Source organism: Acanthochromis polyacanthus, chromosome 12 (assembly GCF_021347895.1).
Source record: "Acanthochromis polyacanthus isolate Apoly-LR-REF ecotype Palm Island chromosome 12, KAUST_Apoly_ChrSc, whole genome shotgun sequence".
Taxonomy (NCBI): domain Eukaryota; kingdom Metazoa; phylum Chordata; class Actinopteri; family Pomacentridae; genus Acanthochromis; species Acanthochromis polyacanthus.
Genome location: NC_067124.1, coordinates 8,757,002 through 8,771,189, shown reverse-complemented (window position 1 = coordinate 8,771,189; position 14,188 = coordinate 8,757,002). Strand labels below are relative to the sequence as shown.

The following is a 14,188-nucleotide window of genomic DNA, read 5'->3' as shown; positions in this document are numbered from 1 at the left end:
AACTTCTGTGGCACAATGCAGCAGCCAGATCCCCATTCTGCCTGCTCTGTTGCTGGACAGGACAAAAAAAAAAAAAAAAGAAATATGGAGTTTATAGCGGTACCGGTGAGTGATATTTCTCAGGAGATATGTGCAAATTTCTGGACATATTCTACAGCGATATCAGAGAGAAGCAGACAGAAGGGTCTCCAATATGCTTTTGAGAACTACATTCACCAAATTACATGTTGGCGGAGTGCAAATGAAGAGGACGTTGAAATAGAGGGAAAAGCACACAGATCTCAGTGTAAGCGCCAAACACCCCATGTATTGTCACTTCACATCAAAAATAATCATATACAAGAACAACAATGTTCTTGTACAGCAGGGTAAGCCGATATGTCATATGTCAATATGATAGCCAACTGTCATTATCATGTGTCTGCCCATTTCTTGCTAAGCTAAATTTGTGTTTGTTTACAGCACGTCAGGATATTGCTCACATATAGTGGGGCAGATCTGTACACTTGATCTCATTAAGGCACAGCAAAGCCCAGCAATATCTTGCACAAGTTTGCCACAACAGTGGCACAAACCAAGGGGTTACAACATTAATGCAGTACCGATCTCATCTGTTGTTGTCGCCAAAGCCAGACGTGAGCGGAGGCGGAGACCCGTAGATTGCTAGTATATATATGCTATACCAGTACGTCAGAAGTTGTCTCTATATATCACCAGTGTTCATTTTGCTCAAATAATACACAGTAGCTCAAGTTTTAAGAGAAGTAACCTTCCACTGAGACGTCTTTCTTTGCTAATGTTATCTTACCTAACACACAGAGCTACGGTTAGCTAATGTTAGCTAGCAACTTACCTTAGAACAGACGCAGGTGTTCTTATTGATTTTGGAGGGATTCGGCTGATCATGGGGTCTCCCACACTGCTTAATCCACACGCGGCACCTTTCTTCTTGTGTTTATGGCTTGGGGAATGCAAAAAAATCAACACCACCTTCCAAGCTTTGCGGATAACGAGTGTCGGACTTGCAAGTACCGTACGCACACCGCTTCGGAATATTTGCTGTGTTCGAAATCGCATACTAACGTACTACTCATACTAAATGTGAGGTCAAAATAAGTACGTAGTGCGTTCACATTGGATAGTATGAAAAGATTGAGTACGCGAGAAATACCCGGATGTATACTATATCCAGAAAAATTTTAAGTATGCGCGGTGACCACACTAGTCATACTCAACCGCTCCATAATGCTTTGCGAGCTATCCACTGAAATGCAAGCCTCCGCGGGATATGTGGCCGGACCGCGGCGATTTTTATTTTATTTTATGTGGTTAAGTAGTCATCCTAATCACCCCACAGATTTGAGAAATAGGCGTTTTCTGACCAACGTTTTAAATTTGTCAGACGCCTCACAACGTGCTACTGAATGCTAGCAGCTAGTTGCAGCAGCTCGCTTTGCATACAGAACAAGTAGCAGCTACCTCGAGTAGCCTGCAGCTACAACTGAAACGATTCGCATAATCTGGCTAACAACTGCATGAAGAGTGCCGGCTTGAAATTGCCACATTAATTATGCGACTGTTTGTTAGCGTAAAATCGACCTGAAGCCGGCATTCAGCCGAGATATTTGATAGCCGTACTTCCGGTTTTTGTCGTCGGAGGTTTGAAATGCATTATGGGAAACGGAGTAGTATACTACAGTGTGAACGGTCGGCATTCTAATCATACTTATAGTACGCAGTATACAGTATATACTCATTGAGAATGTAGTATGTAGTACGTTAGTATGCGATTTCGGACACAGCCATTGTCTTCTGCTGAAAGCTTGACAGACCTCTCGTTCCTAGTTACAGTTGCTAAGGTAGGATTGGACAGTAGCCATTTGTGGGAGGGGCTTAGCGAAGGGTCAATTAAAGAGCCATCCCTGGAGTGTGACAGGTGAGGTGGCTAGACTTCTATTAGGAGCGGCAACTGTGACCCTATGTTACCCTAACAAATCTGCTTGTGATACAGAGTAGAGTCTCGGTTACTTAGCTATGAGCTCAATGACTGGAAGTTGTTGGGGGTTGCAAGTCTTCCTCTTTAAAAATGTATTAAAGCCTAATAGCCCATTAACATATCATTGTGTTTCTTGTGTAAGAATCAAATCAATACATGGTACTGCATGGGTTTGTAGGATTTTTCTTTTCACTGTAAGGCTGTGAATGTGTCAGTGTATGTTCCTTCCAGCTTTAGTATTTTGTCATTCTTTCTAGGACCTGTTTGCACTGGATGTGGAGCCTTACCGATACAGTGGTGTGAACATGACGGGCTTCAGGATTCTCAACACTGAGAACAGCCAAGTTGCCTCCATCATCGAGAAATGGTCCATGGAGCGACTGCAGGCTCCACCAAAACCTGACTCTGGTCTACTGGACGGCTTCATGACCGTGAGTCTGAGACCAAATTAATTAATTAATGAGTAGTGAATGAATTAATTAATCTCTCAAATTCTCTGTTAATATAGAACTTCTGTGCTATTGTCTGCACTCTTAAATGAACTCTGATGTAGTGTCCTATTTGCCATTTGGTTATCAGTTTTCTTAGGCACTATTGCCATGCAGAAGAGGACAGTCACAGGCAGGAATTGCAACAGTAGGGAATCTAAAATGCTTTGTAACTGCATTTCACAACAAACTGTTACAGCTCATACTGTTTAATATGATGGAGTTAAGGTTTGATATTTACTGACCCGGTAAGGACTGTATAAATTGAACACGTCTTCTCTGCAGCTATCAGTGCTGACACAAAAAATTAAAAATCAAGTGTTGAACTGCAACGCGTTTTTAAAATTGGCATGAGTACTGACATTTCCTTTACTGAAAAGATGGTGCAACACTACTTCTTTCCAGCAGTTGGACTAACATTAACTATAGTGACTAAGTAACTCCACCATGTAGATCAAGTATGAGTATTATTTGATCCTGAAGCAAGCCAATTTTGCAGGGAACATTAGGTAATGGTGGTTAGGACTACATATATCAGTACATAAATGAAAATGTTCACTGTATTTTATTATTTTACTAATTTATGATAGATTCTTATCATGGCTATTAAAATATTGTTCAAAATTTGCATTCCTAAATCCAGACCACATTAGTGCACCAGGTGTGACTCACATAACATATTCAGTGAGACAAAACAAATGGGAGCTTTACTTAAAGAACCAGAGGTGCCCACTGAAATGCTGCCCATACTTAAGGAGACATTCATTTCTTACCACAGTTGACCAATGACAAAATCTACCAAAAGCCTTGTCAGTTTTCAACAATTTCTCTATTTTTTCTCTGCTGACAGTTCACAGTTGTGAAATCACTGACAATATAAAACATTGTTCTGCACATGACAGATTTGTTTGGAGGGATATGGAGTGGTTTCTCTTGCTGTTACTTCCCAGTAGTCCAAAGTGAGTTAAATGCAAAACCTTTTTGCCCTGAGGTCCAAATGACTCCTGGATGTGACAAGAAGAGCCTCTGTCACTGTGATCTGAAACTTCTCTGATCAGAGCACACTGCCTGTAATAACGGTTCCTTCATGTTGCTTTCATACCACTCTCTTATCTGGGAACTCTGCCAAAAAACCTCAACCCATCAGAGACAAGGAATGGGAAAGAAAAGAGAGTACTGGAGGAGGGAAGAGAAATGAGGTGAAGGGAAATGAACAAAAGAACAAAAAAAGAGAATGGACAGAGAGTGGGTGAAGGGAAAGCAGAAGTGAAATGAGAGTCCTTGTGTTGAATTCCCACAACTGTTGAGGTGTTAAATGTTAGGCCAGTGTATCGCTTGGTCTAATTCCAGGTGGAAAGCACTTGCAGCAGCACCAGCAACATGTTGGCTGCTGGTTGAAAACATTAGTTTGCCTCAGGGGAGTAGCAGGTTCCTTTTTGAAAAAAAGAATAAGATCTTGCTGTGTCATGTTTGTGCATTGATATTGGAGAGTGGGAGTTACTCAGTTTAAGCTTTTTTCTTTTGTCAGATTTGTGGCTCAATCAATAGTTTCCCACTTGAGATCTCAAATGGGCTGTGTGTCTAATAAGTGGACATTTTCAAAACACAGAAAGTTCAGCATTCCTTTACAGCTATTAGCTTCTAACACAAGCTGCTACATGCAGTCCAAGAGTCAATTGGATGTATCAAATTGACACAGAGAAGGAGAAACAAAGATAAATAAAAGTTCTTTCCCTTTGTGTTTGTCTTTATATTTGTATCTTTCAGTCTATAATGTGCTATAGAAACTTATCAGGTGAGCCAAGCTGGGTGGTAATTTTTGGATCAGTGACAAGCAAAGATTTGTGTGTGTGATGACCCAGATAGCAAACTATGGGTGAATCAATGTTGAATCTATGTTGAGACCTAACGTCGAAATTATACAGAAAGTGCAAGGTTGATAAAATGTTGAGTCAACGTTTGCTTACATAGATTACATGTTTGCAAACATAGATTCAACATTAATTAAACATTGACCTGTCAAAAATTTTAATTAAACCAAAATACAATGTAGATTCAATGGTATCTTTTAAACACAAACTTCAATGTTGACAAAATGTTGTTGAATCAACATTGATCCAACCATCAATCTTCAACCGTAACCACAATTCAACCTTCTTAACCCTAATTCAACATTGATTTAACATCTTTTGCTATCTGGGTAAAGTGTGATTTATGGTTGAAAAGCAAACGTTGACTCAACATTTTATCAACCTTGCGCTTTCTGTATAATTTCGACGTTAGGTCTCAACATAGATTCAACATTGATTCACCCATAGTTTGCTATCTGGGCAAGTATGCTGTGACCCTGCTCATCAGTGAATTAATGGCATATGAGTTTGAAGGAGGGAATTGATTAATTAGACAAATGGCAATCAGTCAGCAGCTAATGCATACTGACACAGTGAAAGGCTCCGTAAACGTTTGATTAACGGCTTCATTTGTGTGCTGTATTTACAGATTTGTGTACTTAAGCAGTGAACTGCCGATGTGCTGTAACTTATAGACATGCGGATCATGACTGGTTGCACTAAGTGAGCAGTCCAGAGGCTTCACTTTCCCACACTCATTCTCTGCTCAACCTTGGTTTATGCTCGGTAGTTGTAATTGCATTTTTAACAGCATGACTTAGAACGGAGTAATATTAATTATAATATGTTTAGAGCTGAAGTCGCTGCAATCAAGCTACAATTACAAGCTACTACTTCCTTTAAATTGCATGCTTGGCAATTGTAAAACTGTACTGACACATTACTTCACAAAAATAATGTGAAATAGTAAACTTTCAAGTAGAAATTTTATTGTTTTTGTTAGCTCAGAAAGAATTTAGATGGAACCACAGAGTAAAGGAAATACTGGCTCTAGAGAGGGTATTTTGTGATTTTATATTAAAATATTACCATCATAGGTACTCCTAGATGCTTGAGATGGGTAATGAATGCTATTCATTTGGTTCCAGTCAGCAATCTCTGTTCAATGACATTAAATCCTATATACTGGTGCCTTGGCCAGCTGTAAAGTCAGTGTGTTTTTTGAAGGATTCAGTTGCAGCTATTCAGCAAAACTGAAGACCAAAAACAATAATTTTATTGAACTGAGGTCTTGATTGTTAGCTGGAGCAAATACAGTTTGACATTTGTCAAACCTGAAATACTGATTTACGTTACAAACCAATTGCAAAATTGTCTTAACGATGCAGACCTTTGCATCATTGCATTATAATTCTCAGCTGCATTGTAAACTAACAGTTCACTGGAAAGAATGCTAGCTGGAGAACCCGAGCAGAGAACACACTACTGAGACAGATACAGGATGCAAGGCGTATTTATTGCGGGAAGACGGGGGGATCATGGAGGGGTGAGGATTCAGTGGAGGATCCAGGAGGGCTAGGTGAGGAGGTGTCCGGGGGACGGAGCGGCAGAGCCGGGGAACGACGGTTAGCGGAGGGTCTGGGTGGAACAGCGTGTGGCAGATGGAAGAGCGTGGGCGCTCGCGGCGGCAGGCAGGTGGAAGGCTGGGACGCCAGAGGGGCAAGCCAGGCGCAGAGGATCCAGGGTGGCGAAGCGGCAGGAAGTCCGGGGGTCCAGGAGAGATCCAAGCAGCTGGGTCCGGGGGTCCAGGCGGGGAACCGGGAAGGGAATCCGGAGAGGAACACGAGGGGGAAGGCAGGACGGGAGGAGATCCGGACAGCTGGGTCGCTCTGGATGAAGAGAGAGGATAGCAATGTTAAACTGGCGGACAGGTTAACAAGACAAGGTATCGTGGCTAGAGAGAACTGACTGCGTGAGCAGAGTCTACGATCTGGCGAGTTGTGGGTGCAGGAACCGGTCTTTTATTGTCAGAGGTGTAATCAGTGAATGGGCTCCAGCTGTCCAGACTCCGGAGAGGTGGCTGATCACCTGAGTGGAGGCAGCCGTGTGGCTGCACTCCACTCGTTGCAGAGCTGAGGAGAGAGAGAGGAGAGGGAGAGAGAGAGAAAAAAAGGGGGTGACAGATGGGAAAAGGGGATTTGGATGCCAGGTGGGAAGGAAGGGGGTGAGGAGGGAGCCCTGACAGCTGCAAAGAATTTACAATTACCTTCAGTCATTCGCTGCTTGCTTATGTTATTGTATTACTGTTAGAAACAATTTTATTTTCCTTCCCATTAGGAGGATCTTTTTAGTATGCATTTCATGTTTTATTGTGTGGTATGCAGTAAATAGGAAATTACACAGAAATGACACAGGCACAAAAATCTTCTGCAACAGTCAGTCTGCAGGAATGAACAATGAGCCATCTATGTTCTAGTGGTATTCTTTCAAACTTCACTTGGTATATGAATATCAAAAGCACCTTTTGGTGTGACCAATCACAGACACTTCACTACCACCATGTCTGTCAGCATACAGACTAATCACCTGCAGTGACAGTTGTGCGAGCATTGCTGCATAATGCTTGTGCAAGTCCTGCAGCATTGCCTGCAGTGTCTGCCTCAAAAGCTGACTCCAGTCCCGCATGGTAAATATGGGGTGCTATTGCCCAGGGTCATTCTGGGCAAAGGAACACACCTTCAACCACTGTTCCACCCTGCCTTCAGGACCATCCCTCCCAGGTAAGATGGAGTCCTTTACAGCCTCCATGTACCAGGAGGTGTTATAGAAATTAAGATTAAGTTCTATTAAGTACCTGAATGTGGTGATCCTCCTCACAGCTTATCAAAATAAGCTTTTTAAAGACAGGGGTCATGTACTAGAAAGGGGGTCCCAAATCCAGCCATTTGGGACAAGATGTGTTGTTACAGACCTCATCCTGCATGTGTCTCAGTTGTGTCATGGGCTTAGCTATAGCAATGGAGAGATAGTTGTAGTTCAATCTCTCCAGCCAAGCAAGATAAGCAGACCATCACGGACTCCCCATTCGAGCCAGCACAGAACTACCTGCTGCTACCACTATGCAGCATGATAGGGACCTGAGGAAGAAAACCAGGGAATCGTTTGACCTGCCTTCTGCAAAACCAGGAGGCTGAGCATCCAGCATCCCACCAGTAAGCCGAAGGCAGAAGAAATGGAGCAGGAAATATTTTTGCCACGTCGAGCCACCCATCCCACCCTCCAGAGAAGAGGAGCTGATTGATGATGTGATAAATTTGTCATTGCATGTTTTGATCTTTAATTTTACACTGTATTTTTCCCACTGACACTATAATTGAGATAACATGCTTTTGTGATTATGCACATTTTGTCTACTTTGAATTTCATTGTGTTACTCAAGTAGAAGCTGTAACATGAACAGAACCTTTCAAAGGCCAGTGTGTACCTGCTAGCCATCCACTCATCTCACGCTGCCTAAGTGGATGCACGCTTCCTGATCTGCTACATGCAGAAACTGATTATCTGGTACCACTCCTGGTCAGAGCTCTTGAATACATTTGTTTGTTTGAGCTTTGTCCTTTTTAGCTGAAATAAGGATTTACTCTGCATTTGCTCTGTTAATAATTAACCAAAAGGGTAAGTGTTGTTTTGTTCTGATTGCTTTACTGCGCTCATAGATTTCTACAGCAATTGGCTATTCAGAGACTCAGCAGGCAGCACTAATGGATATCCCAGCACTGACCCATTGGTTCTCTTTCTCAGGTCTTTCTCCAAAATTTCTTCAAGAGACAATTGAGCTGGAGGAAGAAATTAATCTTGCCTTCGACTCGCAATGTTTCCATATTCCAAAAAAGGAAGGAGCATTGCGCTCCATTCTAGACTCATGCTTTTCAATTCAAAGCTTTGGTAACACAATAGCTGGTCAGCATTCCCTGATTAGGAGGTTCATCAAGGAAGCCTGTGTCCTACGCTTTTGGTTTTCTCCTAGGACTTGTCCACTGTATTAGGCATTCTCGGGAATGGTTTTGTACTCTTGGAGTGCACTGACTTTCAGATGCTTTTGCTCAAAACTATCCTGCTGCTGGCTTTGACTTCTTAAAAAATCAAAGCAAATTACATGCTTAAGCCATGTAGACAGATACATGCCATGAGTGGGTCTCATATTGGACAATGATGAGACCCACTACAGAGAGGAGATCCAGCACCTTATTCAGTGGTGTTGAGATAACAACCTTGTTCTGAACACCAACAAGACCAAGGAGGTCATTGTGGGCTACAGGAGGTCCAGGAGGACAGAGCACGCTCCTCTCCTCATCAAAGGGGACGCGGTGGAGCGTGTTCACAACATCAAGTTCCGGGGCATCCACATTACATGTGACCTGACCTGGTCCATGAACACAGCTCACCTATTGAAGAAGGCTTGACAAAGAGTCTTCTTCCTTAGGAAGCTGAAACGTGTTGGCCTCTCCCCTCAGCTCCTGGCAAACTTCTACAGGGCCACAATGGAAAGCATCCTCTATCTTGGTGCAACAGTGTGGTACGGGGGCTGTACAGTTCAGGACAGAAAGAAATTATCCTGAGTGATGAAAACAGCACAGGGAATTGTGGGAAGTTTGCTTCCAGACCTGGGCTCGGTATACACGGGCCAGGTCCAGAGGAAGGCCCGACATATCGCTGTTGACCCCACTCGCCCAGGAAATGGACTGTTCGTTCCGCTTCCTTCAGGCAAACGGTACAGAAACATAAAAACTCTGACCATCCATCTATCCATTCTCTATACGCCGCTTTATCCTCACTAGGGTCGCGGGGGGTGCTGGAGCCTATCCCAGCTGATTCGGGCGAAAGCTGGGAACACCCTGGACAGGTCGCCAGTCTGTCACAGGGCCACATATACAGATGAACAATCACTCACACATTCACATCAACAGGCAATTTAGAGTTATCAATTAACCTCAGCATATTTTTGGACTGTGGGAGGAAGCCGAAGTGCCCGGAGAAAACCCACGCATGCACAGGGAGAACATGCACACTCCATGCAGAAAGATCCCAGGCCCACCCCAGGATTTGAACCGGGGATCTTCTTGCTGCAAGGCAAAAGTGCTAACCACTACGACACTGTGCAGCCCAAAACTCTGACCTCCAGACTGAAAAACTGTTTCTACCCCAGAGCTGTGTAGTCCATTTTCCCCCTGCACACACAGCAGACTCACTATGTGCAATAAAGAACTGAATCTTGCACGAGACTGCACTTTACACCAATCCTACTGCTCATGTGTGCTAACTCTGTTTACGTATTTGTATCTTTTAAGTACTTTCTTGAAATTTTATTTGTCTATAGTGTGCTTTTTTCTATTTTTTTTTATCTATGGCTGGGAGTCACCAATCGTAATTTTGCTGTGAAAACACAATGACAATAAAGATTCTTGAATCTTTTTTGCAGTTTCCCCCAAACAATAAGAAAGTTATGTTTACTGATGGAAATGAGAGATACGTGAATGCACTCTGTCCTAGACAGGCTATATATATGTTTTGAACAGAAGTAATGGGTTTAGCAACAGCATCTAGCTCATTGTGTCGTATCATATCTCTGTTCAACTGACAGCTGTCATGCTGGGTGGTGGAGGTCATCTTGATGGCATATCAGTGATTCCAGGGTCTGTAGCCTGTAGGATTTCTTGATATGTGTTTTGATATATGTGTTTAAATTGTTTGTAAGGGTTTTCTCCACCAATTATAACCGTAAGATTATAATAATGTTTCTCCACCAATATTAAAGCTGCTGTCCAGAGTTTGAATTGCAGCGTCTCCCAAAACACTATTGGTCCCACCCTCCCTCCCTCCCTCTGATTTCGCCCCTTTATTTGTGCACGCGCGCAGTACATGAGAGGAGTGCCCGGAGTGCTGCAGCATCTTGCCTGTTTTGCTGTTTTCCCCTCTTCTACATTTAGTACATTTAGTAAAATAATAAAGGAATTACATTAGAATGCTGTATTGAGTCTAACTTGTCCTAATACCAAAATAACATGAATCTGCTAGGACGAACGAGTAAAGTTTCAATATGTGATTACACTCATGTATCCCTCTCGATGACGTTGTTTATCAAACTTAGTGCATTTACGCGTGTATATGTGTTACATTGTTTATTTATTTCTATCTAGAGTTCAGAATTGCATGACTCCTCTGACAAAGAGTATGTCCCAGACGCCCCATGATCTTCCTCCGGAGGTCGGGCATCTAAACAAAGCCGTCAGGCGGGCTATGGAGGCCGTGGTCGGGGAGCGACGCGAGCACCCCGAGCCAAAAAACATCCTGCAGTCTCTTGGCCTTACAAGCCGTGGGATTTGTAACTTTTCTGGAAGTTGCTGATCCCTGATGCTCTCTCCTCCACAAGCAAAACAAATGTGCGCGCGGTTGCGTAGTGCGTAGCTCGCCCACCTCTGCATGGGCTTGCTTGCTGTGCGTGTAACCATTGATTGACAGCATGACAAAGCTGAAGCTCGAACTTGATTGGTCGGCAGTGACCGGCGCTTTTTGGAATAACATGGGGGTCTATGAGAGGAAGGCAGAGCTCTGGAATAAATTTTCATATCGCGTTATACTAACTTTATATTATAGTATCGAACTAGACTAACACATTTAAGCTTTGTTAAAAAATGATACATAAATTGAAAACAAACGGAAACTCCGGACAGCAGCTTTAATGTAGGGATAATGTTTGCTCAAATGGGGTTAAGAGTTTCATACAGAATTATTATATAGTCTACCTTATATTCGACCAGCGAAGTATTTTAGATTAGACAAATATAATAATTAGCATATGAAACACTTCTTGTTGCGCTGTCAAGAAGAGCTTCAGGGATCATAAGGGGAATTATTTAGCTTAAAAGTTATGTATAAAATTGAGGTAGCTGGAATCTATACAAGTTAGGAACCAAGATGTGAACAACAAAACAATTGAGACACTGAACTCATATTTATGTACATTTATTAAACTAAGCTAAACAATAACAACAACAATAACACACATTAAGGCGAACAACAACAACAACAGAACGAATAAGATGGTGAGATGTGAATGATGGGAAAAGGGAAGGAAGAGAACACAATATTTCAACGTAACACTGGGATTAATATTACATTTGAAATATGGAGTTCTGAGGGAAACAGGATAAGTAGACCACACCTGAAAGCAGCCGTCAATTTGCTCGTAGGCTAATTTGTTAGCCTGTAAATATTATCTTTGAAAAGATCATTTGAGAAAGTTGTACCAAGTTCCAGTGACTGAAAGGTACTTGCGTGCCATGATGATGATGTTGATGATGCTGCCTCAGTGGATGGTCTGGTTGGCCTTGGTTGATGTGGGTCGGAACAACGGTGGACAGAGTGGAGCCTCAGAGTGAAGATGGATAGCAAGTCGACTTCAAAATTCAGTAGAACTCAGGAGAACTCGGAAGAACTCAGAGTGGTGCTTTCAGGAGAACTCAAAATGGTGGTTTCAGATGTGGTCTTTTAAAGGAGTGCCTTTGCATATCATTAACTCAGCAGGGGTCTGGTACATCCCTTGTCAGGGGGGGCTGATGTCCAGATGTCCCACGGAGTTACATTTTCAGCTAATTTCTAGAACTTTCCAAAATATTAAAATTTTTGAACATGGCTTCTCTAGGAGCATTACTGATAGATAGCTGATTAAAATGGTACCAAACATGCTCATATGTGATCGGCAGACATGTTAAAATTATGACATTGATACTAATCAGGAGGAATAAAATATTAAAAGTAAGGCAAGAGGTAGATTAATCACAAAGTCATTGAAAAGTTCACTTGTTTGTTGAAATGGATGTACATTAAAGGAGTTTTGTCCAGTATTGGGAGATGATTGTCTTTGTTAGTTTTGAGGGGAGTCCAGAGTTCCTTTGTTTGTGAATGGAATGTCTTTAAAGTGGTCCTCCAGGTTTCTGAGCTTCTTCCTTTCTGTGGTTCAGGAATCAGTCAGAATTTTTATTGCCATCAATTTGGTTCTTTGGAGGCTTGGTGGTACTTGGGTGTTTTGAGCCAGTCTCTTGCTAAGACAGGTCCAATACACATCCTGGAGGTCTGTATTGGGGGGAATCCTTTAAAGTCAGCTCTCGGCCTCGCTTCCTGTTGACTTGGTGCTCCGCGCCCCCATGCCAGACATGTCCCACATCTGGCGTGGTGTCCTGGTGTCCCTCTTGCTTCGCTGATCAAAAGGGGAGCCTCGTCTCCACTGTGGCTGTGAAGGTGTTAAATCTGTTCTTGTCATGTTCCACTGTTGATAATGGCTGGTCGATCCTACAAGCCTATGGCACACTTGCAAGCACATTTCACCTGAAGTTTGGCTTCCTTATGGGTTCTGTTGAAGTATGTTTCTCTAAAAAAATTCTGTGAAGCTGCTACTTGGATTACCCCTCACAGTTTTATTATTTTTTACCTTCTGGTTGTAGCCATGCCTTCACTGGCAGACTCAGTCATTCATGTGGACACTCAAGTGTGCAGCAGACCTTGTGGTGGGCAAGAGGTCTCAACTAGGCCAGGTCAAGAAGTCTTTGGACTTTGGAGTATGCAATTCGGTAGTGGGCTATATATGCCATAGTGATATAACGAGTGGAGTTTTAAAGGGAATATTAGGTTACTATGGTAAAAAACAAACAAACAAGCAAAAAATCCCAACAATAAAAGGTTTTTAAGATATCTCACCACATTGACATGTGGAAGAACTGTGTTGGCAAATCCCAGCGTGTACTGGTGACAAATGAGTAAGAAAACTGGGGTTACCATAGTAACCTAATAATCATGTAAAGTATTAAGTCAGTTTTTACTAACTTTATGTGTGCCACACAGTTAGTAGCAGTGATTAATTGCTGAAATTGTTAAGTGTAGAGCAAAGCATTGCTGTATCTTGTGTTTTAGGAGTAGTTTTGGTCTGATAAGTAGAACAAAATCTGTTTGACCATTGAAAATTGTCTTTAAAATAATTGGCACCCCACAACACAGAGGGTTGAAAGATGTCTCTGAAGAGTTTTTCCTCTGATGTCTGTTCCTTAAATTATTGGATTATGATGTCTCCCAAAGGATCCAATTTTATTTATTAATTTATAATTTTCTATATAAATATCACTTTGATTACTAGCCTTAATGAGTTATGTCACTGACCAGTGTGTGTTTTAGCTGGACATTTTGAAATTACCAAAACCTGAGGGTGCCTTTAATCTTGTGGTTTTAGCAGAAACAACAGACTACCAATTTTCATTTTTCTTACTGCAGCCTAAGCTCTGAATCTTGTGTTACTGTATCAGATCAAGAAGCTGATTAAATAAACCCATGAAGCTGTTCTCTTTTTTTCAACATATGTCTGTGTGTGGCAAATCAGGTAAACGAAGTCTGAAACTCATTCCTTTATGCTGCCTTCAGTTAATCAGGTGGCTTAGAATCCCTGCCCTGAGTCGTGACTTAACATGCACAACGAGACTGACCTTACAAGCTCCATGCTCTCATTATCATAATGTCTCTCCTTGTTAATTGCCTTAGATGCTGTCTGATTCATTATGCGCCCTGCAAAATCAAAACAGGTTCAAAAAACACTTGGCCATGATTGTAATTTCTGCATTTATCTCTTTGTCATAAGTTGGAAGGCATAGATGTTAAAAGTCTGTCCTCTTCTGAGCAACCAGACTGACCCTTCAGTCATCAAGGTCATCTTTTTGTTTGTTGCAGCTCCAAAAGACCGTTGGTATTCAGAGCAACATTGCTGCTGAAACACTTCTCTTCTCACATTGCCATAAATATACCTGTGGGTG

General features: G+C 42.1%; 1 protein-coding gene across 7 annotated transcripts in view; it reads left to right on the top strand.

Annotated features, from left to right (window-relative positions):
* The window catches only part of grik2 (glutamate receptor, ionotropic, kainate 2), a 578,538-nt gene that overhangs the window by 258,099 nt on the left and 306,251 nt on the right, over positions 1-14,188 (top strand). For 6 of the 7 annotated variants that reach the window (XM_051957244.1, XM_051957249.1, XM_051957243.1 and 3 more), the window contains one exon: positions 2,254-2,427. The exons of the other annotated variant lie outside the window; for it this stretch is intronic. In XM_051957244.1, the coding sequence (XP_051813204.1) occupies positions 2,254-2,427 (174 nt within the window). The remainder of the gene's footprint in view (positions 1-2,253; positions 2,428-14,188) is intronic. 7 annotated transcript variants of the gene reach the window in all.